General features: G+C 32.0%; 1 protein-coding gene across 1 annotated transcript in view; it reads left to right on the top strand.

Moving 5' to 3' along the window:
- The first annotated feature begins 780 nt into the window (after positions 1-780).
- LOC130446682 (scavenger receptor class B member 1-like) overlaps positions 781-26,644 on the top strand; it is a 46,031-nt gene continuing 20,167 nt past the window's right edge. Inside the window, exons 1-3 of the mRNA XM_056783066.1 lie at positions 781-1,133; positions 14,661-14,752; positions 17,669-17,832. Of these exons, the coding sequence (XP_056639044.1) occupies positions 923-1,133; positions 14,661-14,752; positions 17,669-17,832 (467 nt within the window). The 5' untranslated portion in view covers positions 781-922. The remainder of the gene's footprint in view (positions 1,134-14,660; positions 14,753-17,668; positions 17,833-26,644) is intronic.

Genomic DNA, 26,644 nt, shown 5'->3' with positions numbered 1-26,644 from the left:
ATGGGCTATTTCGCAAATATTTATTTACCTTTAGTAACAATAGTTATGACCTCCGAAGTAAAAAACTATCTAATAAGGTCAAAGTTTAAATAATTTTACTTTCCCGCACTAGTGTGGGAAAGTGACACTTTCAAAACTAAAATGCGTGCGGGAAAGTGGGTTAAAACGCACAGTTGTAGAAAAAATACTTTTCATTTGACGTATTTGTTATTTATACATAATATTTCACTACTTCATACAATCTATAGAAAGCTGTAGTACACACAAAATAGTTGTAGGCGAGCGGAACACCCTGATTTTATTGGTGGCACTTTTTATCCAACCTTGGTACAGGATGTAACTAAAAATAGCTTGGTCTTCCGAGGGTTCATTTTCTTTCAACTTTAAAAATAATGTTTAATTAATACTCTAAATTATTTTTCCATCAAATTCACTCTACAATGAAAAAAGTTATTTAAATTGATATCACACATAATAACTGTATATAAAATTAACCGTATATTTCAAATGGAAGTAAAAAAACCGGCAGTTATTTCTTATCACCTGTCATTTTGAACTCGACGAACTAAACGTTGATAAATATGTTGAAAACATATAAAAAAAAAATCATTGGCATCAACATCGTACGATATGTTAAATGGTGTTACGTCTATTGAAGACGTGAAAAATTATGATAACGTCCGATTCAGTAAGAAGCTGAGTTATATATATATATATATATATATATATATATATATATATATATATATATATATATATATATATTCTTTCATAAGAGTCATAAAAGATAAGAACATTTTAACGCTTATAAAACTGCCCACAATCATTTATTTCACCCATTATCAGTGTTTATCGAGCTAAAGTAACTAAGTAACTTTGGTCGCGCCAAACTTTGAAAAGTAAATATAAATTTGTATCACTGATGATGTATCCCAATGATGAAACTTTGCGCGCAGTTGATAGTGAAAATGGATTGTTTGGTGGTAAACATTCATATTTAGAAAGAAATTGTAATCAAATTTTCATGAGAGGTCCAGCGTTAACAAAAGAAATCTTAGAGAAAGTTCAAGAGGAAATTGTACCAAAAAAAACTTATATTTTTGGTCATGAGTACAATACAAAGCGGATACTATGTAAGTTATATTTTTTAAATTTTTGTTACGAAAACTATTGAAGTGTGGTATTGCATATTCTAGTAGATATGGATTATCAGAAGTTTTTATCGTTAGTAATATCATACCAGAAATTAATTGAGAATAACTTGACGGAATTAAACATGATAAAGTGTTTCATTCGATTTGTTTTTCAAATAACATTCACATAAAAATTACTGTTAACCCTTTCAGACTTGATTTTTTGCTTTTTGGATTTTGTTTGAATCGATTTTATTCATGTTATGTTAGGTACTATTGAGTATGGAAATATTAAAAAAATTGATATGTTTTCATTATTTTCCGAGAAAATTGATGTTTTTTTATGTGCTGAAAAGTGAACATTCGGCCTAAGTGATTATAACAACTAATGTAGGGATTATATGTAAATATATAATAGATGATCATTTCATAACGTTTTTATTACAGAAAATATGGAAATGTTTTACAAAATTAAATTCCAGCTCAAAACAAAAAATAAATCTTGTAAAACAATGAAAAACGTAATAAATCTTCTGATAAAAATAAATAATAAACTGTGGGAAATTTAGGTATGGAAACTTTTGTTTTTGTTTAAACACAAATGCACTTTGTATTTTATGCACTCGATGCGGGATTTTACTTTGCATCCCGGTAATTTGCAGTACGTTCCTGACCCGACGTCATGAGCTGGAAAGTGACCAACGCTACCTGTAGCTATTTTAACTGACGGACGCAGTTCTCCCGGTCTTCTTGGAACAATTACTGGTAAAATCTTATTTGAGCCAGGTGTTGGCGAGGATGAAGAAGTGTAAGCCGTTTTGCTTTGGGTATTCCGAGCAAATTGTTATTTGTCTCATATTCACGATAGGCTTGAACGACTGCCAGATCTGAAGCATGAAAATAATCCGCCACTTCTTCGACTTTATGAAAGTCCTATAACGGCTCATAAGTTGGTCTAATAGATCAACACCTCCCATCGCGTGATTGTACTCTTTGACTATTTCAGGCGTCTCAACTTCTATAAATCTTTTTTCTGTCTTTGACCATCTTCTCACCATATCCTTCTCTCCTATACTAATAAAGTTAGATGTTAAGTTGGCTGGCTTTTTATCTAGCCATTTGGCCATAGTAACATCCCCACCGGCACTAGTAATCTCTTCAGCAAAACTAGGTTTCTTTTTTATATCTTTATCACTGACCAGTAGTGATTTTGCAAATCTATTGACACAAGCTGTGCAAGTAGCCATAATACCTTTGTGTTTCAAAATTTGCATCTTATAATAGGATGAGAAGTAATTATCACATGGCCACTATTCTCACCAACTCTTTTTATTAGATACAATATTACCGATGCGCCAAAATCAACTTCTTGTCTAATTCTGGAATGGAGTTTTGATATATCATAAAATCATAAGCTCGGCCATTCTTGCCACACAGGAAGAACAGTTTGATTCCCTATGGACAAGGTTTGCCTTTTACATATTGTTTAGCAGAATGCTTCCCAGTAAAAGGAACTATTTGTTCATCGACACACAGTTCTCTCTCTAACGGCAGTTCTAAACAACGGCTTCGAATTGCATCGTAGATTGGTCGTACTTTATAAAATACATCTTGACAATTTGGAGGTTTTTTCAAATTATCTACTAAATGTTCATTGTTAGGGAGCGCAAAAAATCTATCTCTTGACATACTGTTTATAAAAAGAGAAAAACTTATGTTATTTTCTCAGTACATTTTCAGAACTGGATATTGAATATTCCGGTTACCATGTGTAAGCCAAATAATTTCCCTTTTTAATTGCTGGACGTGGATTTTCCTGACTGCACAGCATATAAATTTGTCATTTCAACCATCTGTATAAAAAGCTGTGTAAGAACATATTTATAATAATAATTAAGAGAATCTTGAACAACTGGATCAACTGTTATTGGTGGGAGGAAATCCGTCGGTATAGAGTTATTTATTTGTTTGTGTCTCCACTTGCTGTTCGGTTTTGCTGTAAGATGATCGAAATTCTCTACATTCAGTGCAGCTAGCTCTTGCTAGCCCTCTTCAATATCCAGCTCCTCCGACTCTTCGGTCTCAAACACAAAATCTGAAGCTGACATATCTCAGTCTTTATTTTTGTCTTCATGTTCATCGAAGGGGTCAGGTGGGGTGTACTCTCTTTGGTTCTGTGTTATCACATCAGCACCCAATCGAAGATGTCTCGTACAAGGATATTACTATTTCCTACTTCCTCATCATCCGAAGACAGCTCCAAGTCCGATAGGTGTCCATGTCCAAAATGTTTCAAATTTCATAAATACGCCTGTAAAAAATTATACGATGCTAAATTTATTATATCAATGTATTACACATTTATCAAATAATACTCTTTTTGAAAATAAGTATAACTTTAACAAGGTATTCAATAAATGTCTATGAATGTTTGGAAAAAAATATCCATCTATGAATTACGTGTTATGTTATGTTACAAAGGCGAAGAACATCGTATTTTACAAACAATTATTCAGTGTTTTGTATAATAAATTGCGAATATACGTTATGTCTACAAACGCGGACATTAGGTTTTGTTTGGATATTTTTTCCAAACATTCACAGACATTTATTGAATACCTACCTAAAGTTATATTTATTTTCACAAAGCGTATTATTTGATAAACGTGTAATACATTCATATAATAAATTTTGCATCGTATTTTTTTTATAGGCGTATTTATGATTAAAAATCATGTTCTCCCGAATTTTTTGCATCAAGTCAAGGAATATAATAATAATCATTGAAAGCTTGGTTCATTTCTCTAATTATTTCTGTAGCAATTAAATACTTTTATATACAGAAATAGAGTGTTAAATGGATAAATACATTATTTCACAATTTCCAAGTTACACTTCTGATCACCAATCAATTTTTGGCTTTTTCCAAAAGAAGAAATTATTTATTATAGCTGGAGCAAATTTACGTATATAAGGATAGGTATTTGACAAGTTTTAAGGGCACAAATCTGATTTTTCTGCTGATTCTTGCATTCTCAACTCACTTATTCCATTCACGCATTTGTATTGTAATTGAAAATAAAAACAAGTTTCAAGATGAGCAGTTCGATTGAAAATAGAGATAAGAATCACGTGGATGCTATAATAAATGCAGAAGGATTACTTGATAGATCCGTAGATTCCAACCATAAAACCACTTGCTATCAATCTAGAACATTGATTAGAAAAATTAATAAAATCATGAGACGCAACAGAACTGTAAAAAATACGTAAATCGCCATATTTGATTTGAATTTCCTTGATAGTGAAAGTTTTTCTTTTAGCCTATCCCAGGTTAAGCGGAAAATAACGTTTTGAAATGTCGAGATGTCGTGCTTTTATACGAATGTTTACATCAACAAGTCTCAATCATTTGTCTTATTAATATCTCAAGTTTAAAGGACACAAACATTGTTTGAATGTGGAATTTTTGTATTTTGTATTAAGTAAGATTTAAATTTGTAACAATGGTTGAACAGTTGAAAATATTACGATTATATGCCATTTAACTAAGCGTTTCCTATTGAATTGTCATTGTTCATGAAGCCGTCAGTGCCGCATAGATAAAATTAACAGTGAATTGACTTTGTTATTTTTCGTTCACTGTAAACTGAAAAAAAGCTTTTTCTTCAACCCTTATCACAGTTTATTTTTTTTTAAAGATAGTAAATTGATATAAAATATTGTTTATTCAGTTTATAACAAATTTAAGCATTATTTGATGTATGTATGTATGTATGTATGATCACATTATATCCATTGTATTTTTTTGGGTGTTCCTGAATTGATTAATATTTGTTATTGAAATGTTCACTACTACTATTATTGAAATCCATGAGTGGATTTGGTTTAGCAAACTTTGATATTCTTTTTTTTACAATGAAATTTTTTATCTTGTTTCAATTAATTAATTTGAAATGGTTGTATTTTCCAAATCATCTTTCTCACATCACTCAAAAATATTTTCGTTTTTTTGCTCGTATCAAGTCTAGCCTAGAAATAAATACATTTAACTTAGTAAACAAACACACGATAATGTCATATACGGTGTGTACATTTTTATATAGTGAGCTTAACAATTTTATAAAATATACTAAAATATACTCTACTTAAGTTGGAACCATATGGAAAACTTTTTTATTAGTGGTTTTATGAAAAAAAGTTATTCTTGATAAAAAGTTTTGTAAAGTCCAAAAGCTGGAATGCACCCAACAGACATCAATTTTTGGAAGCAGTTTACGAGGTAAGTTAAAAAATTTGAATTTTGTGCAAGAGTAAAGTATCTTTATTTTTTAAAATACAAAAAATTTCTTAGAATAAAATTGTTTTGAATCAAAAGTTATATTCAAATATGCGATTAAGGCCATTTATTATGAAAATTCAGGTTTTGTGATTATTTACTAATCATTCCGTATTAATTATTCTGGTGGGATACAATTTATATCTCTTACCTGTTAAAAATTTATTGTAGAAATTGAAAAACCCATACAAAGAATATTTATTAAACAAAATAAAACATAATTAAATTTTGATGCAATGCCCTACAGCTTCGATATATCCATCTTCTCATTGTAAACATTCAATTGTTCTTTTATCAAACTCTTGTATCACTTTCCGTATCATATTTGGAGTAATTTTTTGGCATTTTTCAAAAATAATCCTGTCCAAATGGTCTACATCATCAAATGGTCCTCGCCAATAAACCTGCTGTTTCAAGTAACCCCATAAAAAAGTCAAGGGAATCACCTTCCCATTAAACATATTTTCAAGGAGTACTCTAACGTTAAATGTATTATGGATGGAAGCACCGTCTAGTTGGAATCAAATTGTCATACATTCTTGTAACGGAAGGTCGTGCAAAAAATCACTTACTTGATTTTCTAATAATTGTGAGGCATTTAAGGAATGTCGAAAAAAAAGGTCGAACTAATTTATTTTTGTACACACTACACCATACGTTCGTTTTAAAAGAATATTGGTTCCGAGTTTTTATTACAAAGTTTGGATTACTGTTAGACCACCAGAGACAATTTCGGGATGAGACGGTTCCGTTTAAAGAAAATGTTGCCTGATCGAAGAATTCTATAATTCTTGTGAAGAACGGGTCTTCATCCAGCTTTCCTTGAATCAGAACGCATAATTCAAAACAAATATCGTAATCGCTTGGTAGTAAAGTGTGTAAAAATTGCAGTTTGTAAGCATGATACTTATTACCTTTCAAAATATTTGTCACTTTATCTTCACTTGCTAAAGTAGTTTGGATTGCAGAGACCCTTTTTCTTAATGACATTTTTGGGTCTTCTACGACAGAAAGCATCACTTCAAATTCAGTGTCTTCATTCTTCTTAAATCTATTTTCTAAATTTTTGTAACTGTTGAATGCCTAATGCTTCTATGCAGATGTATATCATTAAAAATATTTGCGGCCACTCTATATAATTTTAATATAATTATAAACTCACGATTTAGTAAATTTGCCATTTTTATTGTAATGTTATAAACTCACTCGTGACATTCATTGTCACATTGTGTTAAATTTTATCCCGCCAGAATAATTAAGACGGAATGATTAGTGAATAATCACAAAACCTGCATTTTCATATTAAATGGCTGTAACTGCATATTTGAAAATAACTTTAAATTCAAACCAACTTTACTTCATAACATTTTTCTGAATTTTAAAAAATAAATATATTTTACTCTTGCAAAAAATTCAAATTTTTTGATAAACCTCGCATACTGCTTTTAAAAATTTTTATCAAGAATTACTTTTTTTCATAAAACCACAAAAAAAAGTTTTCCCTATGGTTCCAACCTAAGTAGACACACTGTATATTTTCTAAAATTATTAAGCTCATTATATAAAAATGTTCTCCTATAGACAAAAATCGGCGTTAAGTGACTTCTTGGACAACTAGCTTGGAAATAGATGTTACAAAATTTTGACGTTCAAAATTTCTGGAAAAATAATTAAACAGAACAATTTAGAATATATTTGAGATCTTGAAGAGCCGGCTACGCACTTAAATTAAAAAAGCAATAAGTGATCTCATTCAATATTTTTAGGGCACAAACCAAGTACATTAGTTCTTTATGCGGTCTACTGTATCCATAAGTTCTAAGATGAAATAATTTTTTTTCCAGTGTCGTTGTAACTTGTGTTTAGATGTATATCAGCAGGAATTTTCCTTCAATTGGTACCATTTACATTATAACTTGTTGCAGAACGACGTGTAAGTTTAATAATATAACCTTCTGGAGATCATTCCAAACGACAGTTCAAGATGAACTATTACGAGAATTTTTTGTTTTGGCGCCACAATTATATGAATCGAGAATAATTAATAATAATGATAGCACATGTTTAATGTCAGTACGTAGTTTTTTGTATCGGTATTTAAACAAGAAATAATCTTGAATAATGTGGATATCGCAAGAATTCACAAACTAGCGATTAGAGGATAATTTATATATTAAATAAATCAGGTACTATTAGAATCATTATTCAAAACAGCATTGATCAAATTGAAAATTTACTTGGGTTGATAATGTTACCAAAAAATTTTATTCAACGAGTTTTCCAAAGAGTAACAAATCCAGCACTAATTCAATCTAAATTGCGGAATATTCCTGAATGTATTTGTTAATTTGTTAATCCGGATATTAGGAGCTACATAGTCGAATTGTAAGCATAAAATAATTACACTAAGACAGGAATATGTACGTAAAATAAAAGGGGATTATGACTGTAATATATTTGACCAAACTTAGTTTGAAATCCATATTTTTGTTTGCGAGGGATAAGCTGTCGACACAAATAGGCTGTATTCAAGAGGAAAGCTCGCTTATGGGAAGGTTAAAATGGTTTTCTACTACTTTATCGCGTTGCTATTATAGCTCTTCCAAAATGAATTGCAGAAGACAGTTATGCAAGGAACAATCAATATTTCATAAATTCGCAAGGCACTCATACCAAATTAAGAAATGAAAAATAATGTTTACTCCCCGTATAAAATTCTAAACATCTAACAAATCGTCAGTCCATATGGAATAATCATATCCAATCTCAACCAATGAAAACATCGATTCGTAAACATAAATGCGTTTCTATTGGCCAAATATGTCGATAGGCGTATGTACACAATTTCTTCGAAATATTGCTATCAGACAGTCTGCAATAAGCAGTGGCGGTATTTATAATCACAACTGATATTGGAAGAAGATGTTTGCCTATAATATGACAAAGCTGCCGATTAACCTGAAGATACGATAGCGTATTTGTTTAGAAAATGGTTTGCTGACGGACAATGGGAGGTATGATTCTATTGACTATTTCCTTCGAAAAATTTAAGCCAACCAAAAAGCTGTAATATTTTATGTTTACCTAGCAACGATCAAATTTCAGCGATAATACTGCACTAGTGCAAATTATCGATAATTTGAACTAGTGCCAAATTTTCGTCTAGGATTAATAAACATCATAAATTATCGACAATTTGACATGCACTCGGGACATTAATATTGACTATTGAATAAAATATCCAACAATATAATTGTAACAATTCTACTAAGTTATTGAATTAATTTTAACCAGTTCTCATTAGGCATCTTTAAAACCTGTTTTTCTGTTTACGCATTTGTTGCGAGTATCTTATTTCACAAAACCAATAATAAACTTCAAAAACTTACGAAAATGTCCGACACAATCATCTTATATTTCTTTTTTTTTTGAATAGAACATTTTTTCTGATTTTCTATATAAATTTCAACAAAAAAAAAACATTTCATCATTCATACGCTATTGGGCAGAGTTTGCAATCAAAAAATTAAAAACCTATCTCTTCTCATTGGCTGGCTACTCCAAGAATGGGCTCTGGGTCAATAATTGGCGATTTCAGTCTGGCACGTTAACCGACACCGGCCACCTAAACGAGCTAGACCTTGCAACCGTAACTCACCAGGACTTTTTTCATTTCGAGAGAAGCCTAAAGTGCACCAGTTCAGGCGTTTTGGCATTTATAGTAGCTATGTTGTCTTAAAAGATCGAAATATGTGATTCTATGGTGTCAGCTAAGTATTGTCCACATCGTAATTAAATCCAAATAAATAGTTAACTGTGAAACTATCTATTTACTAACACTACACCCACTCAACCTCGTAGCGAGTTTTTGCAGTCGATAAATTGCTTATAGAAAAATGCTTCACATAGGATAAATGTGTGAATATAGGTGTTTAAATTTCTGTTTATATGGGTAGTAGTAAGCAATGGGTTCAATATAAATATCACAGACTATTCCAGAAATTCTTTTTTTAGTAATTACTAAAGAAATTGTTTCGCATTTATAAAAATTCCTCGAATAATGATAATCTTGATTGAGATTTAAGACAAAGTTGAGTATGTATTCCTCGGCTAACAATTTACATTGTAGTTCACAATGCATTCGTTATTTTGGTTTAGAACTTCAAACCGCTACTGCACAAATACTATAATAGTGACGGAAACGTGTTTTGGGACGTGCATAGACAAAATATCTAGATACCCAAAGCACTATTTGTTTTTCACCCCACCCGTCTAGGACGCCCTCTAGGCGCGCAGTCTCTTTATTTAATAGCCACACCTCTTAATGTAATGAGATATTAATTTAACGATTGTTGACGTAGAAATAATATTCAAGACTTATTACTATTACTATTACCGATCTATCAATATACATTTTTTCGAAGACTGTACACCATAAACTAGTAATTTTACAATGTTTATAGTTTTATATACATACAGAGAGTTAATTTTATGTATGGAACCTCAATTATCTCGGAAACGGCTTGTACGATTTTCACAAATTATTGTGTACAAGGCTGGTATTGTGGTGGTATTTACATTGTTATCAGATATTTCCGTTTTCTTCGAAATTCTCAAGAAATAGTAATTATTATTCTTCCAAAATTCCCTATACCTAAATTCCATAATTTCGGAGGTACAGCTACATTTGCGTTATCTCCATCGAAATTAAAATAGTACATTTAAGTGGCTTTGACTGCTACAATAACAAATTTGACATATCAATAAATTATTATTGTTGAAGTTTATTGAAAGTCACAATGGATCATTTATCTGAAAAAGAATTGATGGTTTAATGATATTAGGATATGGTGATAGCCGTAGAAGTCAACAAGAAACGTTTAATATCTTTAATAATTTATATCCTAACCGAAATCTTATAACAAGATCTCTACTGTCAGTAAATTAGTAAAAAAGTTCAACTAAACTGGTTCAGTAAAAGATTTATCCAAATCAGGACGCAGAAGAACTACATCTGAAATTGAAAATAAATATTTGGATGTTCGTGTCATGTTAGAAGACACTTGAGAACTAGACAAATATCCAGGGAACTTGATATTTAGCAAACATCTGTAATGGAAATTTTACGTGATAATAAATTCATAACAAAATATATAGGATGATATGTTTGAAATAACAAAGTTCACTATTTTTCCAAAAAAAAAGAAAGATCTGACAACTATGTAGATACCACCATAACACCGACCGTATCACAAGACCCTTCAGCACAAAAATTTATGGAGATCGTACAAGCTGTTTCCTAGATAATTGAGACGTTTCATACATAAAACTCACTCTGTATAATGAATCATATGATCTAGATTTCTGCCACGCTGTATGTCTGTCACTTAAATGGCGAGGTAAGAAAATTAATTGCGTAAATTTTTATTCGTTTTCAATACCGCAGCTGTTGGTTGAGAGTAGTCTGTTTATTATGTATACTTGAAACTCCATTGCTGGTTATAATTATCACTTGTACAATAACCTGTTAAAGTCATTGACTATTTATATTAAAATGTAATATTTGTCACTTGTAACAAGGGTTAGGGATGTAAATATCATAACAACTTTTTATATGTATAGTGTATTATTTGACAGTATTCAAAATATGGATCTACCACTAACTATTAGAAAGTATTGATTGATAAGGTGATATCAGATAAACGAGATTATCGCTATTTTACAACGCATGAAAAAAGTGGTGTGATTTGTTATGTCAAAAGTTTATCAACCCAGACTGAATTTTGCCTAAATATAACCAAGTCGTTCCACTCTTATCTAAGAATAAATATGGACGTCACAACACAAGTAACCTTTTATCAATATGTGTTGTAACAATGAAATAATAAAATTTGATAAATTAATGAATTCTAATGCTTACAGAATTTCCTTCACTTGTATCAGGAACATATACTGGAAGCAATAAATATGAAATTTATTGGGTTTTCAAATTGAAAGTTTTTCCATTCATTTCATTGTCGTCTATAGGGAGTTTCAAAACCTGTCATTTGGGATCAGGTAGATTACTTATGAGTTAATTAGGATCATAGCCTAGAACGAGACTACTAATATACAACCATAGTTATTTATGTATAGTGACTTAATATTTGACATATTTTTTGTCCCGAGGCTGGTGATTAGTTGCCGATGTAACTAACTAGAAGAGTGACAAAAGGAGACTCTAGTGTCGCGTTACATGTTTTTTTCGAAATCGCTCATATTCAAGAATAGTTACAAAAATGTTTGGAATTGATGCGAGCAGAATATGTTATGAGTGTCGCGTTCAGTTGCACAGTTGAATAAAATGATTGTTTTTTAAAAATTGGCATGTAAATCTTGTTTTTTTTGTCATTTATTTATATTAAAGGTAGCAGAATAGTTTAAATTATTCGTAATGTTAAAAAGTTGTAAGCTGGTTGAGGTATAATCGACTACTGTCGATCATGAAGCGGTTCCTTCAGCGCCTAGGCACTAACAAGCGATTTTTCTGACAATTTCTATCGACCAATCGCCATTAATGTTTCACTTTATTGCCGATTACGAAAAAATATATTTCATTCGAATTTAAATTGGAATTATTCCAGTTTTCATCATAATAATAGAGCTGAATTTATATCAACATGAAGTTTAATAGCATAAGAATTTTGTAATGTAATGTGAAATATTTTGTCATGTCGGGGCTCATTTGATTTGAAATGGGTGGAAACTATATGAGCTCGACTATAGTACTAGTTTTCTGCTGAAGATTGCTAGAAAAAAAGAAAATATCTGTTTAATGCCCCCAAAATATGCTTAGGACTACTCTGTATAATTTTACTTTAAATGTCCGTTTTTAATTCAGTGTAAATTTTTTTTTTCGAGGTTCGAACTCAGTCTAAACTTGCTCTAGACAGAAAGGTTATCAGCGTTACTATTTGTCAACATATTTACGATCTGGTAAATAACTATTTTCGTCTGCCTTTTCTACTAGATAGGGATTTTGAAAAGAGAACTATTATATCAGTATTTGATACTACATATTATTAGCTATGGATTTTACGAAAATCATTTCAAACTGTGTTACGGCTATTTATTTTCTTAATAATTAATCTCATGTGTTGTTTTCCAGGAGAAAAGACCCAATTCTCTTTCAAATAACTGAAGCTAACATTGTAAATAATACTTACTGTTCAAACTATAATTTAGTTTGTATACTGGTTTTACCCGAATATATTTGAGAGCGGAAGAGAGAGAGAGAGAGAGAGAGAGAGAAATCCTTTATTATCAAAAAATTGTTACAATAGGTAGACAACAGCATGTAAAAACTTGAAAATAAACATAAAAATAACTAAATAAATATATAATTATAATATAATTTCAATACACAGAAAGAAACCTCTATGACTAACAACATTATAGGTAAAATTAGTAAATAAGTCAAAGCAAAATTAAGCCAGTATACAGCATGCTAGGAATTAAATATTATTAGAATAGAAGTCGTTCACATAGTAGAAGGCACTTTACAGTGAATATACCCTCAAATTATTGTGGAATGCAGGAAAATATGATATCTGATATGATATTTGATTTCAACTGGCAAGTGATTGTGCAGTTTTTTTGCATTGTAAAATATTGAGCCAAAAATAATTCTGAACGTGGAGTAGGTATGTAAAGGTCGTGCTCCGCATTCATAAGTGGATAGACGTGCAACGATCTTTTTTGAAACTGGAGAAGTGTGTTTACGAATTAGGCAAACGGATTCAAAGATGAATAAGAAAGAAAGAGACAGAATTTTTAATATTTTGAAGAAGTCTCTGCAATGAGCCATGCTGTTTAGTCCAAGTAAATATCTAACAGCTCTCTTTTGTAGTTTTAAGATTCGTTCAAATTGAGTCGCACACGTACCCCAGAAGAGAAGGTCATATTGGAGATGCGACTCAATAAGGACATAATAAACTGTTAAGGAGGTGGATAAGTTCAGTTCTTTGGAAATTGATTTCAGCGCAAAACAGGAGGGACTTAATGTTTTAGATAAAGCGGCAATATGTAACTTCCATTTCATCAAGGAATAATTGTCCACAACAAGCCTTAAAAATTTTACAAATTCAGCGACGTCTAAAATGATGTTATTTAATAAAAAAGGCGGCAATGTATTTTACATGATGAAACTTTAGTTTTAGAAACGTTGCAAAAAGACATATTTTACCACTGATGTCTAGATAGGCAATGTCGTTTATAAACAGAAGAAATAAAGTAGAACCTAGTACTGAGCCTTGGGGCACTCCACATTCTATTGGCTTGCAAGATGACATCATTGTATCAACCCTTACAAGCTGACTTCTGTTGGTGAGGTATGACTTAAGCCATGCGAAAGGTGTTTTCCTGAAACCGTAGTACTGCAATTTGTAACACAATCAAAAGCATTAGAATAATCACAAAAAGTTAATGCAGTGGACTGATGGCTGTTTAGTCTAGAGTAATTTTTGAAGAAGAAATTATCTGTAATAAATGAGATGCAAAATACTGAATTCTGACAACTCATTTTTTTTCTTGGAATGAAATAAAATATCGATGTAGAGACTTGACGTTGATACAATTTTACAAATTTGCAATTATACTGTAAAGTTTGACAGTAGAATTTACTACGATCTCACCATTTAATAACATCTTTCTACTAGGGTTTCCAAAATTTAACTTCTTTTTCATTTACTGATAAAAAATGGAGAAGTAATTAGGTGAGTAGGCTATATATGTGATTTTCGTTCCCAATTTGGGTGCATTGAAGTCTACTATAAGCGTTATATATTTCTCACTTGAATTAATATTTGTTTTCGAAAATTGATTGAGTATAACTAATTCATAACTCAGAGAAAGTTATGTGCATACTCTTAGGCGACCTAACCCTATTATACAGTTGTCTTCGCAGCAAATCAACTCATATGAAAAAACCTCAGAACCGGGACTTCGAGCCTGGTTATTATATTAATATTATTGGATAATCGTTAATAATACAGGTATATTTTAAGAACTAGTTATAACATTATTTTGAACACAAAATTTGAAACCATTAAATACAAAGTGTTCTATGTACAATGACGATAAATAGAAAAAAATTCATTGAAACATATTTCAAACTTTCACTTAAGTTATAAATATTTTTTTAATTACAGTTATTTCTGGATTGGCTGTACTTTTTCTCATAAGTCTAACTGGAGCTGTTCTCACATGGTTTACAAATGCTTTTGACGATCTAGTATTATCGGTAAGAACATGTCACAACTATTCAATATTTTTTAAATTCAGATGTTGTCATTCTAATGGATTTGAAGTTGAATTCCGAAGAACGGCACGTCGAGCGACATTTTTGTCAATATTGACACCTATCAGGTATTCAAACACAAAGAGGATTATTCCATTCGATTGATTCCAGTCTGCTCACTGAAACTAAAAATCACACGTTACACAAATGTGTATTCTGGAAAGTTTTTGGTAAAAATTACTTTTAGAATAGATGGATGTTGTGATTCGAGACAGTTAAAAACAAGACAAATTTCTTCAAATTATGTTTGAATCAATTTCTATGCGAAATCACCATAATGGAAATCTAACGTACATACGCATAAAATAGTTATTTATGCAAGTGTGTGAAGTAATGGCAAAGCAATTCCTACGAGTGAAAAAAAAGTTACTTTACTCACGAGTTTCATACAAAATTTTTTCTACGTCCGTAGGCTTAAAAAAATTCGACAAGACTTTTATCAATTTTAATTTCGTAATAGTAATATTAAAAGTACAACTGTGATCATTATTGGCAAAATTTAACGAATTCAAAGAGATAACATCGTCTATAGTTGTATTAGTACTTATTGGATCGTTGGTAGGATCGTGAACATTTACAATATTTCTTGAAGTTGAACTAGTTTTCCCGTTAAAATTTTCACTGCTAAATCCATTTTGTTTTTTATTTAGTCGTCTACGTAACCCTCCACAACGGTGTTGGATTTCCACCCACTGTGCTTCTTTAGTTGAATTATATCACCATCGGAATCCACCAATAGAGACGCCAAAAATCGTCGAAATGTTTGCCCAGTGTAGTTTTTTTGGATTAGGTATATTCATTCATTCATATGTTGCGATAAGCGAGGGAATTTTTGAAAAGGTATTGATACCTACAACTTGGGTTTTGCATTTTCCATTTCTATATTGCGAAAAGAATTGATCTGTTTTTACATTTGTGGGTCGTTTTATAAATGTTTATCAAGTTTAATCTATTGTCAGATATTTCCCCAATACCGGTAAATCGACGTTGAACATGAGTTTTTGTATCAGGTACTGTGATAATTAAAACATTTCCGGTATTATTAATATCGTTACAGTTTATATAATTCTTCCCTCCGCAGAGCTCTTGCGATTCCGAATTTTAAAGCAACCTGAAAGATGTTACAAATAATATCTAGGCTCACAATAAAATTTTTTGTTGTCAATGCATGAGATAAAGATCATCTGGAGCTTGCAACAGAAACTTATTAATTTTTTCATGGGCAAATGTTTTAGATTTTTTGAGTTTACAGCCAAATGATTTATTTTTTAAATGTGCAATGAGTTGCGAGTATTTACTAATGTCTACGTCGTTATTTACCATTAGGGTGCCTTTCAGTTTTGAATCAGTCTACCAAAGTGTTGAAGAGTTCTAAATTTTGGATTTAGTTTCAAAATAAGCTGGTAACACTCTTTCTGTGAAGCTGTTTACGCCTTTTTCTAATAAGCCAATCCATAAAAGAATTATACTCATTTAAATACTGTTCCCTGAATTTCTCAGGGAGAAGATTCATAGTCGCTGCAGTTGCCGATTCAACAACATCTTCTGGTGTGCAGTTTAAATTTTCATCACTATAACTTTTCATCACAAACAATAATACTACACTCTTTTTAATTAGACACAAAACGGATTTTCTTGAACGAATATCAAGAAAAGAAAGCGTTCGCAGCCCACTATTTTGATAAAACTATTTTATAATTGCGTTAAAAAATAACACGTAACGGCACTTTTTTTAACGCAAAATCTTTTTGAGCGATTCAGAAATTACATTCTTGATAAATGCAAATTAATAAAAAAATTTGAATATTATATGGGACGTAGAAAAAATTAATTTTTTGGTACTGAACAGAATGGCGAAGAAACCGTTTTCAAAGAAATTGAACAATAAATAGTCAACTATTGCGGAATCCTAGTACTAACCATTATTAACTTAGGAACTAACGTTTAAATTCTGAGAAGAAATTAATAGCATTTACCAAAATAAGAATTTAACCCCATATTGAATGTAAATATTTCTTTTAAAATTATTTGATAATATCAAAAAACCAATTCTTTTGTACATAATTGGTTTAATTTTTTTTAACTGTTTCTAGACAATGTTTCAATCGAATTGTATCTTTTTGTCGAAGTAACATTTTGATTTTCCTTTTTTTTAAGGAGGGGGTATCTCCACTCCACATTCATTTTTTTTACTGGTTATTGTTCACTAATTATATATTCAATACAAATAATAAATGAAGAACTTTATAAACATTGTAAGAAAAAATCCCAAGTAGGCAAAACTTACACTATATTATGAATGAAATTATATCCAGATGTTGCAATTTTCATCAAAAACATTTTAAATTTCTGGTACCTTCGCTTATGAATTTTAGTATTTATTTATTCGAGTTATGTATATAGGCTAATATTTATTATCAATACAGTATTTTCTTGTTTTCAACTTAAAGGAATGCATATATTTTTTGTATTTTGAAAACATTTCAGTTAATAATATTTTTGTTATATTTTAGACTTGGAAAAATTAGAATCGTAGGCTTGAGAGTTTCATTCTCACTCAAAAAAAAATATTGTTGACTTATTATTAAAAACTTAAGTGAGCATTCCTGCACTTCCATTCACTGTTATATTTTAACAAACAGTGCTGTTAACTAATATTAAAAATAGCGATTCGAATATTCTCTTTTGTCGAACAGTGCACCAAACTTTCAACAAAACAACAGATAATCAAATATATCTACAGACAATATAAGAATTGCTTCAATAAAAGTTCATTATATCTGTAATATTTTCCGAAATATTACATTCAAACGCCTAAAAAATTATTAAATAATTTCTGACAAAAATCGTATTTTTCAGCAAGTAGTTCTCAAGAACAATAGTAAAGCTTTTGATATGTGGAAGAAACCCCCAGTTAGACTTAGATATAATGTCCACTTATTTAATTATACAAACGTTGACGATTATAGAGATGGTATTGTCGAAAAACTACATCTAGAGGAAATTGGACCATATGTTTATGAGTAAGTTCTACACTGCCTATTAGTTATCAAATTACATTAGTAAAGTAAACAAAGTTCTTTTGATACGTTGGGCCCCATTCAAAATTGATAAAGTTTCCCCAGGGCCCAGGATTGTTTTTACACTCCATATGGGGTGTAGATCCAAGGAAAAATAATGAAAAGATTTATTTCGAATAAAAATTTTGCAAAAAATGATATTTCTTTGTGTGTATGATACCAATTGGGAGTTAGCTGGAAAGCTGCAACGAAACCAAACTCATTTATTGGGAACATTGCGAAAAAATAGGACTATCCATAGATATTGTACAAAAGAAGCTGAAGAAATGAAATTATTAGCAAAGAAAACGATGAAGAAATAACGATACTAAAATGGAAGGATGACGATGCTTTCTACAAAGTATGCTGAAGAGACAATAATCAGTTGACAGAAGATTTGGAATGGTTGTAAAGCCTTAAGCCATGGCCAAATGGAAAGTTACAATACTTCTTTCAGAAGTACTTTGAAGGGGCACACAAATTGTAATTGAGCTGTTATTTGGTACAGAAATGGTAAATGTCCATATTCTTTAGAAAAGAATAACGAAATAGAATATAGCAATTACTGATTCTCAAATCAGTGTAACAAGGAAATTACTGACGAAAGAAACTACGGCTGTTGTTGATTAAGAGATAACAAAACCAAAAAAACCCATTGCCTAGTGAAGAAAGAAGGTCCAAGTCATAAGGTTAGAAGAGATTATGTAGGGTACAGTAAAAAAATCGTGAAAAAAACAAAAGGACCAGGTGTGAGATAAAGTTTCAAGGACCCGGGGAGGAGGTTCGAAATAAAATACTTCGTGAGGTCGATAGGATCGGTCTGGGCAGTGGGGAAAGTGCAGTTGCATTAACCGCACCGAAGCTCAACGTGTTAATGTTGATTCAATCAATCAGCACCGTTAATAACTGTGAAGATAATAACTTTCAAAAAAGTAGTTAAAAAAATCGCCCTTAATTTCGAGAGAAATATATTTTTCACAAATGGTAGTAAATTGAAACATTAATGGCGATTGGTCGATAGAAATTGGCAATAAAATCGCTCTGAAGTAACTGAACTGTCATCTGTTTTATCTTCTACAGCAGCCTATTACACGTCAATCACCTTATAACCTTTTAACATTACGAATAAATCAAACTAATCTGTTAAAGAATTATTGAGACGTACCGAAGCTCAAGCAGAAATATGATGTATTTGAACGAAATTTGGTACGGCGTAGTTAAATATATCTTAAATACTCCTTGCTCAAAAGGATAAAGCAAATGCATTGATTGTTGATTTTATCAATTAATAACATTTCACAATCATATGATGATCACCACTGTTGTCTGATTAGTTTTTACTAAATTCCGCCATTATTATATTTATAATATGAAGTTGATACTATTATTTAAGAGATCTGAGAACATAAATTTCCCTAAAACGAATCAATTATTCCTTTTTTGTGGGAATCAAGTTTTATTTTGACAAAAATGAAGGTTTTAATATTATTGGCAAATTTTGAGTATAACCAAAGAAAAAATACGTGAACATCATCGTTTACTTACTTTAAGTGCGGTAGTCAGTGAGTTATATTGGAATTTGGATATTAAAAATTGTGTTGGACAGGTAATATAGGAAGAAAATGATTGTTTTATTTCACCTTGTTGGTTGGATTTTTCTTTAATATCAATAGATATTTATATAATAAATTATAAAGTGAACGCCGTAGAATCGTTTGTTTTTTCACTTTTTTTATAACAGTTATTTCTACAAACAAAAATTAAGAAAATTCTGTTGAAATGACTTGTTTTGAAATTTTATTTTTATTGTGATCCTGTTGAGTAGACAGGCGATGTTATAGTAAAATGTTTCCCATTTATAATCAATCTAAATTGTATACAATGGAAATTCATTTTTTTGTATTCATATTTTGTATTGGCTTGAATTATTCAGTGTTTTATATACTTTGTGACTTATTTTGATTTCATTTCCACTCAAGTAATATCCCCAGTATATGGTAACGACAGAAGTCCTAAAATTTGGGTTATTTTCTACAATATTTTGGGAAATAACGAATGTTGAAGTATTTGTAAATATACAGAAAAGCAAGAAACTATCTATAAGAAAATGTTTGGCATGAGTATTGGGCTGTGGATAAGCCAAATATATAACAATTTACTTCACATTAGTCGAATCGTAAAACATATATATACAGTGGATTTGAGGCATTTTCTCTCGTATATTTTCAATATTTGTTGTGATTACTGTACTGACTTTCACAAAATAATTTACGAAAAATACTTTTGAAAAATTACCAATTCAGTGCTTATAATTGTTGGATATCTATAATAATTATCACACAATTGATTATTCATGTTATTCCAATGCCAGAAATGAATATAGAGCTGAATGAGTAATTAAAAAAAAACAAGAGCAGAACTTGATTCTATTTCGCCAGCAACTCACATAATGCCATGTGGAAATTGATGATCTTCAGCTTTTTTTAAGAAATTCTTCGCCATTTTCTAGAAACACACGAAAACAGAAAATTTTACAGATTTTTGTAGTTGTCACAACTTTCTCGGAAAACCAGAAGGTACTTCTAAAGTGTAATTTGGAGCCTTCGGGGTGATTTATAGATTTCCGAGCCAGGTTAGTTGAGAAAAATTGAAATCAAAATTTGATGGGTTAAACTGGTTATTTCAATTGTTCTTTGTTGTATTAAAATTTATAAAATAGAATTATAAAGTCTACTAGAATACTAAAAAAAAATGTTTTTTATCATTGATAGATTTCTTGTTCGAATGACATTTCTCAAAATTCTCTTTTTTGTGTATAAGATACCGTTTTAAGAATTTTTAATTCTTATATTCATTCTCATTCGGGTAGCCGACGAGTGCACACGCATATTGTTCTATCTGGATAAATATTGTTATCTTCGTGCTAATTTCATATTAACGTTTTTATTCTACTGAAATCTATTGAAAACCAAATATCAACATGTGATCATTAAAATTCAATTTGCGACCGTTTATTTATTTTATTTTGTGAAACTATTGGCTGCAAATAAAACAAGAAATCCACCAGTGTCGTAGGAGTGCAAAAGGTAACTGTTATTTTCCTACTATTTACTCCACAGGGTCCTTCTCGGACGCCTATTCCTTTCTGAACCTGAAACTTGTAGCTTTGGTATCCAGAGCTACTAGCAAAAATGACTACATTGAATAAAATAACCCAATCATCTTTATCTTATCAAAACTCATCTCATGGTCCAAAATCATATGTTGATGCAACGTTAACAAAGCCTCCCCCCCTTACTTTTCCTAAACGCGAGCAAGCAATTATTATGCATTCTATCCCCAACACCGTTTTATTCGAATATATAAAATCTATAGGAGATATCGTTTCCCCAAAAAACATTACATTCGCATCAAGAATTTCTAACAACCGTATTTGCATATATCTCTCCTCAACAGCAATTTTAGATGATCTTCTCAAAAGTCACCAGAACATTTGCATCAACTCTACAATAATTCCTATTCGAAGACTAATTTCACCAGCTAAACGCATTTTAATATCGAATGTATCCCCTACTATCCCACACTCTGCTATCGAAAATGCTCTCAAGGACATCGGACTGCAAATAGCTTCTCCTGTTTCATTTGTGAAATGTGGCGCGCAAGGAGATGAATACGCTCATATCATGACTTTCCGTAGAATTACTTACGTCATCCCTGAAAATGATAACTTTAGCATAGAAACCTCGATTCTGATTACTCACGATGGTACCCCGTATCGTATATTTGTCTCTACTGATAAATTGGTGTGTTTTCTCTGTAAACAGAGTGGACATACTGCTGACTCTTGCACCAATTCCACACCATCTGAACCTCAAAATGACATATCCTGCCACTCTCCTTCACTACCACAATTACCAGCTTCTACTTCACTCAGCGGTACCTCCTCTTCCCCCCTGTTATCTTCTGAACCTCTGTCGAATAATCATTATTATCAATATCTGATCAAACTAATGCTGAATCACCATCTAACCCTACACTTCCTCACACCCTCAGTCAGCTATCCCCCACAGAATCTCCATTACCAACAGACAACCAAATGCCCCCCCCCCATCATATAAAACATCACACAACACAACTAAGCCTTGTAAGAAAAAACCTAAAACGCTAGTCTCCGAAAATCCTAAACTCACTCTCATTTCTCAAATCTCTATTCAGAACCTTTATAAGAACAATCCGTCCAATCTCACGCTCTCTGAAATCCAGTTAACGGCATTTTTAGAAAACTCGTACGGTAGTTCTGATCCTCTCAACGATGCTTTAGAATTTACTCCTAATATCCAAGGACTGTTAAATGATTTATCACTTCTTTATGCCGAAACAAAAGAGCGATCTCTGAAAAACCGTCTCACTCGACTCCTGAAAAAACTTAAGAGACAACTTAATCCTGAGGATCTATCTGATAACAAAAGCGTTTCTTCGGATAATCAAACAGATGATGAATACCCTAAACTATTAACTCCCTAAGTCCCCATTCAAAATTATTCAATGGAATTGTGATGGGTTTTTTCCTCGCCTGGAAAGAATCCAACAATTAATATCAGATATGCGCCCTGAAATCTTGTGTTTACAAGAAACCAACTCTAAAATAGATAAACTCCCTAAATTAAAAAACTATGAAGGATATCATTATGTTCGCACCAACTGCGCGAGAGCTAGCGGTGGCACCTCTATTTTCATTTCTAGTGAACTATTTTCCTCCCCTCTCCAAATCGCTATAGATCTTAAGGCTATTGCAGTTTCCACCTGGTGCCCAAATAATCTTACTATTTGCAACTTATATATTCCTCCTAATTATCCTTTAAAAGAAATAGAACTTTTCAACCTAATCTCTCAACTCCCCCAACCATACATTCTTGTAGGTGACTTTAACGCCCATAATACAATGTGGGGATCCAATATTACCATGGGAAAGGGAAAAACCATCGAAAACGTGATCAATTGTACTGGCTCATGCTTGCTAAATACTGGATCAAATACACACTTGAATTTCTCATCTGGCACCTTCTCATGTATTGATCTTAGCTTTAGTGACCCCAAACTTGCCCCTTCACTAAATTGGCATACCGCTAATGATCTATATGATAGCAATCATTATCCTATTATCATATCCTCCAGTATCCCTAACCAAAATGATACTTTATCCAGAAGGTTTTGGAGCTTAAACTCTGCCGACTGGACTAGTTATACGTGTCAAACAAAGTCCAACCTATCGGAATTATCTCTCACAGATGATATAAACAATAACATACTGAGGATTACAGATGCTATACTTTCAGCTGCTCATCAGCACATTGGTAAAAAAAAATATCTGTCCTAAACAAAAAACTGTCCCTTGGTGGAACTCCAGCTGTGAAAGTGCTATAAAACAACAAAAAATAGCACTCAATTTTTATCGTAGTCATAAAACACAAGAGAACCTTATCAATCTGAAGAGAACCAGAGCCAAGGCTAGATATATTATAAAGCAAAGTAAAAAATGTTCCTGGAGAAACTATGTGTCTTCCATAAATGTTAATACAAGTCCCACCCAACTTTGGAATAAAATAAGACAAATTCAAGGTAACAATTCCAATTTAAAAATTCCGACTCTCTTATATAACAATAAAATAGTGAGTGAAAATGAAGAAATCAGCAACATTCTGGCCAAAACTTTTGAATCAAAATTTAAATGTAAAGTTAACTTCACACCACCCTCTATAGACAAAACTACCTACCCATGCTCTACGACTATAACGCAAGATATCACCTCTCTTAACTGCGCATTCTCCTTCTTAGAGCTTACCTCAGCCCTCAGTAGCTGCAAAAATACTGCCTCCGGTCCCGATGACATCCCGTACATATTTCTTAAAAAACTCTCTAATACAGGTTTACGCAAGCTTCTAGAAATTGACAATTTTATATGGATCACCAATCAATTCCCTAGCCAATGGCGTACTTCTACGATAATTCCTATTAAAAAGCCTGAACAAAATGTTACCTCCCCGAACTCTTTCCGGCCCATATCACTTACCTGTACCATGTGCAAATTATTAGAAAAGATGGTTAATAAGCGGCTTCTATGGTTTCTCGATAAACATAATTTATTCTCAAAAAAACAGTCGGGATTCCGAAAACATAGATCGACCCAAGACAATCTGGTTCTTCTCCAATCCCATATTTCTGTTGCCCTTAATAAAAAACAAGAGGTCATTGCAGCTATATTTGATATCAACGGTGCTTTTGATTCTGTCAGTAGACAGTCAATTCTAAATAAACTAACTTCACTAAATATCTCCGGACATATATTTCATTTTATTCGGAATTTCTTAACTTCAAGGACATTCAAAGTCTTTGCTAATGGAATTTTCTCGTCAACCTGTGCCCAGACTGATGGTGTTCCCCAAGGATCGGTTATAAGCCCCACTTTATTCAATCTAGCAATAAACGTTATTTGCTCTGATCTCCTGCCTCTAATCAAGTATGCTTTATATGCAGACGACATGGTTATTTACTGTCATGGCACATCTACTCCTACTACAACTAATCTAATTCAGTCATCAGTAAACACCCTAAGTAAAAATATAATTCACTTAGGATTAACTTTTTCACAAACAAAATCCAGAATTATTAAATTTAGTAGACGACCATCTACATTATCTCCTACTATCCTCATTAACAATGACCGCCTTCCTGTTGTTGATCACTGTAAAATACTTGGTCTAACATTCGACTCTCGGCTCACCTGGAAACAACATATTCGAGAAATCAAAGGCGAATGCGGCAAAAGATTAAACCTTATTAAAATCCTTTCGCATTACCACTGGGGAGCAGACGAAAACTCCCTTATCAAAATTTATAGGGCCATCATTCGCTCGAAATTAGATTATGGCTGTCACATATATATCTCGGCCACAAAATCTGATCTCGATCTCCTGAACTCGGTGCATAATACAGCTTTACGCCTCTGTTTAGGTGCTTTTCGATCTAGTCCTGCAGAAAGCATTTACTGCGAAGCTAATGAGCCCCCTCTTTGGATCAGACGGCAGCAAATTCTGCTTTCTTACGCAGCGTCCGTATCGGCTAACCCCCTCAATCCTGTCTACTCGCTTTTCACATCAAATTCTAACACGTTACACAACTCCTCAGCCTTGCCATTATCAAAACATATCCCTTTAATTTTATCCCAGCTGCTTGACGGCGTCAACCTCAAACAAACTAGCCCCCTTCCTATCCCCTCTACTCCCCCATGGACTATCAACATTCCTAAATTCAACACATCCCTTATGAGATACAATAAGCATGCAACACCCAAACAATTAATTATAAATGATTTTAATGACATAATAATGAATAACCACTATGATTTAGTGTTATACACAAAAATGAAACAGGAGTAGGCTGCTCTGTTGCAACGTCACAAATTGCAATAAAATCTTCCCTTATCCCATCAACCTGTAACGTTCACACAGGTGAACTATTCAGCATTCTACAGGCCATCAATTCAATCTCTCCACCTTATAAGCTCGTCGCCATATGTACAGACTCACTTGCCTCTATTTTATCCATCCAAAATATATTTACCGAACATCCTATTGTCCTACCAGCTTATCTCATCCCAAGGAATAGCAGTTACTTTAATTTGGATACCTTCCCACATTGGCATCGAAGGCAACGAACTAGCAGACAAACAGGCAAAAATTGCAGCTACATATACCGTCACCGACAATGTAATTATTGGAAAGGATTTAAAATCACAGTTCAAAAGAAAATCCAGAGTTACATGGCAGCAGCATTGGGACACTATTAACACATCCCTACGTCAAATACAGCGTTCAATTGGTAACCAACCTATTATCTTCGCTGGTCTCTCAAGGCAAGACTTAACTGCGATTAGAAAAGTAAGAATTGGCCATTCAAGACTTACTCATGGATATCTTATGACTACTACTGCCAGACCATTTTGCTCCAGCTGCAACTCGTACCTAACCATGAAGCATATTTTGACCGAGTGTCGCAAATATACCGTCGAAAGACAACAGTTTCGGCTTAGCCAGAACTACAATGAAGTCCTTAACAACTCGGAACAAATTACCTCTCTACTTTAGTTTCTCAAAGATGTACAGCTGTACCACCAACTATAGAACAATTGTGTTACTGTGTATTCATATTGTATACTTGTCTCAATGAACCATTTCATATTTAATGTATTATAACCGCTCCCGTGCAAGTGGCCATAGTAGCCGAGCACGTTAATTTTAAATAAAAAAAAAAAAATTCTTATAATTGAATTTTTTTTTTGATATTTCGTAGTTCGTTAATGCAATTTCATTATATTTTGATAAAGAAAAAATTATCAATTATCAAAAATAAAAACTAATTTTAAAACAGAAGAGACCTGAAATCAAGAACATTTAGGTGTAGTAAAATCATTGAGTGATTGATTACCAGTTACTCAATCCCTTTTTTTGGGAAATTTCGGATGGAAGGGATATAATTTGCCACCTTTGCTTTCTTCCCTATTAACCAAAAGACGACTTCACTGAAGTGATTTTTTCTCCTCATTTTTGAGAGTTTTTGATGTTGTAAGAGAGTGGCAAGAAAGTATATGTATATTAAATTGAGATGATACATGATGGGAAAAAAAGAAAAAAAAAATGTTGTGAGATAAAAGAAATGGTGCTTATTTGTGTTTAATATTATATGTACTTAGTTACTTCATTAGAATTAACAAGACTGG

This window comes from Diorhabda sublineata, chromosome 7 (genome assembly GCF_026230105.1).
Source record: "Diorhabda sublineata isolate icDioSubl1.1 chromosome 7, icDioSubl1.1, whole genome shotgun sequence".
NCBI classification, from domain to species: domain Eukaryota; kingdom Metazoa; phylum Arthropoda; class Insecta; order Coleoptera; family Chrysomelidae; genus Diorhabda; species Diorhabda sublineata.
The sequence above is the reverse complement of the archived record's forward strand: the minus strand, read 5'-3'. Positions and strand labels throughout refer to the sequence as shown.